We start from the raw sequence: 4762 nt of genomic DNA, 5'->3' as shown, positions 1-4762 counted from the left end.
TGTCCCGGTTCCCCCCGCTCCCTAGCCCCCTGTTGTCCCGCGGGTCCTGTCCCGGCCCCCGGTTGTCCTCCCGGGTGTCTCAGCGCCGCGGTCCCACAGGCCCCGGGACCCGCTCTTCGGCGGCACGGCGTGGGACGAGGAGGAGGAGGAGGAGGAGGAGGACGGCCCGTCCCTGGCACAGCCCCCCCAGGACTTCGCCTTCGGTTTCAGCCCTGGCGGATCCCGCGGTGCCTTCGAGGAGCTGTTCCGGGACGTGGGCGAGCTCCTGGGCGTCTTCGGGGGGGCCTGGGCTGGGCCCCCGCAGCCCTTCGGTGGGGATGGGAAGGGGCTGCCCCCACCGGGGGCTGAGCAGGGCCCTGGAGGCCGATGCGGAGCCCCCTGGGCGGCCCGGCCTGACCCGGCTCCCTTTGGTCCCCCACCCTGCAGAGCCCCCTCTGCCCGGCCCCAGCGAGGGCAGCACGGGGCGGCAGCTGCGGGACTCCATGCTGAAGCACCCAGACGGTCCTGCTCCCGGTGCATCCCCAGGAGTTTCTGAGCACGCCAGTGAGCCAGCCCGGCCCTGGAGACCCTTCCTGGGGGTAGGTGAGGGCTCTGCCTCACGCAGGCTCAGTCATGGCGGCCATTGGAGCCTGCTGTTGCAGTGTCACGCTTTGCCTCCCCATCACCAGCATGTGGCTTTGCCTTGCAGGTGGAAGATGCTCACTTGGCTCCTCCCAGCCTCAAGGAAGACCAAGGTGGGTTGGGTGCCAGAAGCAGGGCTGCAGGGTCTCTGCCTTCCCCACTTTACCAGCTCATACTGCTACAGCCCTTGGGGTGTGTCCCCACACTGCTGTCACTGTCTTTCATCTCCCCTGCAGACCTGGACTCCCAGGTCTCCTCCACAGGGTTGGGGACCATCCTGAGACCCAACGAGCCCACGTCCCACTCTTACTTCCAGAGTGTCTCCGTCACCAAAGTGACTCTCCCCAACGGGGTGAGTGTCCCCTGCAGGTGCAGCGATGGCCTGTGGGTGGCCTGTGTGTGACCTGGGAACACTGTCCCTGGTGCAAGGAGCAGAGCCTGGGGTGGTGGCATTCCTCAGGGCTCGGTGCTCTGCACAGGTGGTGGAGGAGCGCCGGACCGTGCAGGACAGCCAGGGCCGCCAGGAGACAACGGTGACCCGCCGGAGGGGGGACCAGGCCTTCATCACCACCACCAAGGAGGACGGACAGAGCAAGGACTACCGGGAGGAGGTGGTCAACATGGATGACCGTGAGTGGGGTGCTGAGGAAGGCAAGGGGAGCGGGCCAGGTCCCCTCTGAGCAAGCTCTCCCTGCTTTCCCAGGGGAGCTGGCACAGTTCGTGGACACGTGGCCACGGCAAGACGAGCTCCACGCTCCCAACCTGAGCGACCCTTCGTCCGTGCTGGGCAGCTTCTTCCGACGCTGGTTCTCAAGCTGGTAGCTGTGCCCCCCCAGGCTGAGCACCCTGTAGGTGTGATGGGACCCCATCACAGGGTAGGGGGACCCCAGGGCCATGGGGACAGACGCTGGCTTGGGGCTCAGGCCGCTGGCTCCATCCAGGGTGGGCAGTGGGCAGCAGCCTCTTCTCACCGTCTGTTTTTGTTGCAGATGCATCAGATCCTGCTGGGGGCTGGCACCAGGGCTGGGGGCTGCCTGTCTTCTGGGATGCTGTGGATCTTCAGGGACCCCTGTGGGGGCTGAGTGTGTGTGTGCGTGCATGTGTACAGAGCAATAAAGTCTTTATGCTAACAGTGACCTGCCAGGCTCCTTCAAGCTGGAACCTCCCCAGTTCGGAGACAGAGCCCCGCACAGCTGCCGGGGTGGCTCCTGGGGGCTGCCCCACGGGTGCAGGCAGCTGCCCGGCTTCTCTGCCCTGGCTCCATGCCCACACTGCTCCCTGCCCGCCTCCTTCTCCCATTTCACTGCCTGCCCTGTGCTGTGCTAACAACTCCCCTGGGCCACTCTCGACAGCCCATCCTGGGAGGCTTTCCAAAGGCCTCTTCATTAGCACTGCCTGTGGTTGTGGCTTGGGCAGGGATCTGGCAGGGAAATAGGGGGGGTCCCTGGACAGGAAACACCAGTGCCAGCTCACCTGAGCGAGGTCTCGCTCGGGGACCCTCGGGGGGCTCCCGCCAGGTCTGGTCCTACTGGAGGATGCCAGCGTCACGAGGTAGCGGTGGCCCCAGCCCTACGTGGAACTCTGGTCCCTGCCAGGCGTCTCCCTGTGGTGTGGCCCTGGATTGGTTTAAAGTCTGCGTGTTATCACCCACCCCAGCCCCGGGGCTCATAAAATCGTGCCAGGACGGAGACACTGACGCTGCTGTTGCCGCTGCCCGTTCCTAGCCGGCCCTATGGCCACCACTTCCTTCTTGAAGAGGGCCCAGGCTCTGCTCCACATCCGGAACCAGCTGGTGCGGGAATGCCTGGCTGAGCTGCTGGCTGTCTTCGTGCTTATTGTGAGCGGGGCACACGGGTGGGCCAGGGCTGACTGTGGGGGTGGTGGCAGGCGCTGGGAGTCCCAGGGCTCTCCTGCCTGTCCCTTGCCAGGGGTGGGGGGGTTTGGGGCTGCACCACGCTCACCGAGAGACTTGACGCTGCCTGGCCTCCCGCTTAGACCCTGTTCCTGCAGTGTGGTACACCCTCCACTGCAGCAGCTCCAGCACAATAAGGGCACCGGCACTGCCATGTGGTCCCTGAGGGCTGGGCAGCACATGCCTTGATGCCTACCACCCTGGAGCAGGCAAAGTTGGGGCTCCGGAGTCACACTTGGCATTTGGGCTGCATCCCGCGATGGCAAATGATGATGCCACAATCGCACCAGTGGCACCCCTTCCCCACTGTCTCCCCAGGGAAGCAGATTACTTAATTGTTGATGATTTGTTTACTTTGCTGTCAAAACCACAAGCAAGATCAGTAACTGCCTCCCTGCCTGTACCCCGTCTGGTGCCCAAAGCTGGAGCCCAGGGGGTGGGGGAGAAAACCATGGAGGCAATGCAGCCAGAGGCACCAGAGCAGCCCTTGCCTTGCTGCCCTTCTGCTGCCTGGGATCAGAGCTAATCCTGCCAGTGGCTGCAGTGCGGTGGAGCAGAAGCCCTTAGGGAGCAGGGGGGGCCACAGTGGAGCCATGTCCCTCTTCTCTAGCTGATCACCCTGAGCGGCTCGGCGCAGATGGTCACCAGCTCCGGGATGAAGGGGAACATCCTCACCGCCTACCTGGCAGGCGCCCTGGCAGTCATGGTGGCCATCTACATGGCAGGGGGAGTCTCTGGTGAGACTGGGGAGGTGGCCTCAGGTCCCGCCTTCCCCCAGCTCCAGATTCCCCAGAACCCTCCAATCCCAGCCGCTCTCCCTGCTCCATTGCAGGGGCCCACCTGAACCCCGCGTTCTCCCTCACCATGTGCCTGCTGGAGCAGTTTCCCTGGTGGAAGCTTCCCATCTTCGTGGCCGTGCAGACCTCGGGAGCTTTCATATCTGCCGGAGCCGTCTACGCCCTCTACTATGGTACGGGGAGGTGGGCAGGTGCCTGGCGGGGGAACACCGCGGTTGTGCCGGGGTGTCTGGGCTCGCAGACAGGCTCTGCCTCTGCTCCGCAGATGCCATCCAGCACTATAGCAACGGGACCCTCACCACCTCTGGCCCCTGGGAAACGGCCTCCATCTTTGCCACCTACCCTGCTGACTATCTCTCCCTCTCCAACGGCTTCTTGGACCAGGTGGGTTGCCGGTATCGGCTCCCCTCAGACCCCTCCGGCGGTGCCGGTCCCTGCGGCGCTGAGCTTCCCTGCCAGCCCCACAGGTGATGGGCACAGCGCTGCTGATCATGGGCATCCTGGCCATTCTGGACACCCGGAACAAGGGTGTCCCGAAGGGCCTGGAGCCGGTGTCCGTGGCCCTGCTGGTGTTCTCCATCGAGGTCTCCATGGGCTCCAACTGCGGCTGCCCCATGAACCCCGCGCGGGATTTTGGGCCCCGGCTCTTCACCTACATCGCAGGTTGGGGCGCAGAGGTCTTCAGGTGGGTAGAGGGAAGGAGGCGAGGTGGGGGGTGGCAGGGGTGACCCCCTGCCCACCATGCCCCATCTCCAGCAGGGGCAATGGGTGGTGGTGGGTGCCGGTGGTGGCACCTCTGCTGGGGGCCGCCCTGGGCTCGGCCCTTTACCAGCTCCTCGTGGCTTTCCACCACCCGCTGGAGGAGGGTGACCCCCCGGCCGAGCAGACGTCCCTGGTCCTCGTCAACGTCGCCATCCCCCCAGACACCGACATGTCACGTGGGGAGAAGGATGCTGGGGGGATGCTGCCCCAGAAGAAGTGACACCGGGGGGACCCCCCACCCCGAGCTGGCGACACGGTCGTTGTCCCCTGCCCTGTCCCTGTCACACCATTAAACGAGCCCTGAGGCTGTGTGGTGTCTCGTGTCTGGACAGGGGGGCAGCGGCGCAGGGGGCATGGGACGGGGGAGGCAGCGGCCCCCAGCCCCCCCGGGGGCAGGGGCAGAGCTGGCCAGGCCTGGCTGCTGGGGACCCCGGCCCGGGGGACATGTGCTGCCGGGGGGGGAGGGGGGCTGCCCCCTTGGGACCCCCCCGGGGCTCTCCCCGAGAGACCCGAGGCTGGCCCTGGTACCCCCCGGGGGTACCCCTCTGCTCCCCACCCTGGGCCCCTCCCGGGGACCTCCTGGGGCTGCCCCGCTTGTACTCCGGGACCACCGAGGCCGCAGCCGGTACCCCCCGGGACCGCCCCCCCCGCTCCCCGGGAACGCCCGATG

At 66.2% G+C, this 4762-nt stretch overlaps 3 protein-coding genes across 3 annotated transcripts in view; all 3 read left to right on the top strand.

Annotated features, from left to right (window-relative positions):
• Window positions 1-1718, top strand: part of HAX1 (HCLS1 associated protein X-1) — a 2365-nt gene extending 647 nt beyond the window's left edge. Inside the window, exons 2-8 of the mRNA XM_010564179.1 lie at window positions 26-311; window positions 427-578; window positions 689-734; window positions 858-973; window positions 1101-1251; window positions 1325-1469; window positions 1611-1718. Coding sequence (XP_010562481.1) covers window positions 26-311; window positions 427-578; window positions 689-734; window positions 858-973; window positions 1101-1251; window positions 1325-1443 — 870 coding nt within the window. The 3' untranslated portion in view covers window positions 1444-1469; window positions 1611-1718. The remainder of the gene's footprint in view (window positions 1-25; window positions 312-426; window positions 579-688; window positions 735-857; window positions 974-1100; window positions 1252-1324; window positions 1470-1610) is intronic.
• Window positions 1719-2353: 635 nt separating this feature from the next.
• On the top strand, window positions 2354-4312 carry AQP10 (aquaporin 10). Its single transcript, XM_010564178.1, has 6 exons — window positions 2354-2458; window positions 3144-3270; window positions 3366-3503; window positions 3596-3714; window positions 3798-4015; window positions 4087-4312. Exons 1-6 carry the CDS (start codon window positions 2354-2356, stop codon window positions 4310-4312), a joined length of 933 nt encoding a protein of 310 aa, XP_010562480.1.
• A 224-nt stretch (window positions 4313-4536) lies between these two features.
• The window catches only part of ATP8B2 (ATPase, aminophospholipid transporter, class I, type 8B, member 2), a 9197-nt gene continuing 8971 nt past the window's right edge, over window positions 4537-4762 (top strand). Inside the window, exon 1 of the mRNA XM_010564177.1 lies at window positions 4537-4717. Coding sequence (XP_010562479.1) covers window positions 4537-4717 — 181 coding nt within the window. The remainder of the gene's footprint in view (window positions 4718-4762) is intronic.

Source organism: Haliaeetus leucocephalus, unplaced genomic scaffold, assembly GCF_000737465.1.
Source record: "Haliaeetus leucocephalus isolate CR32 unplaced genomic scaffold, Haliaeetus_leucocephalus-4.0 Scaffold175, whole genome shotgun sequence".
Taxonomy (NCBI): Eukaryota; Metazoa; Chordata; class Aves; order Accipitriformes; family Accipitridae; genus Haliaeetus; species Haliaeetus leucocephalus.
This window is presented reverse-complemented; position numbering and strand designations above follow the sequence as displayed.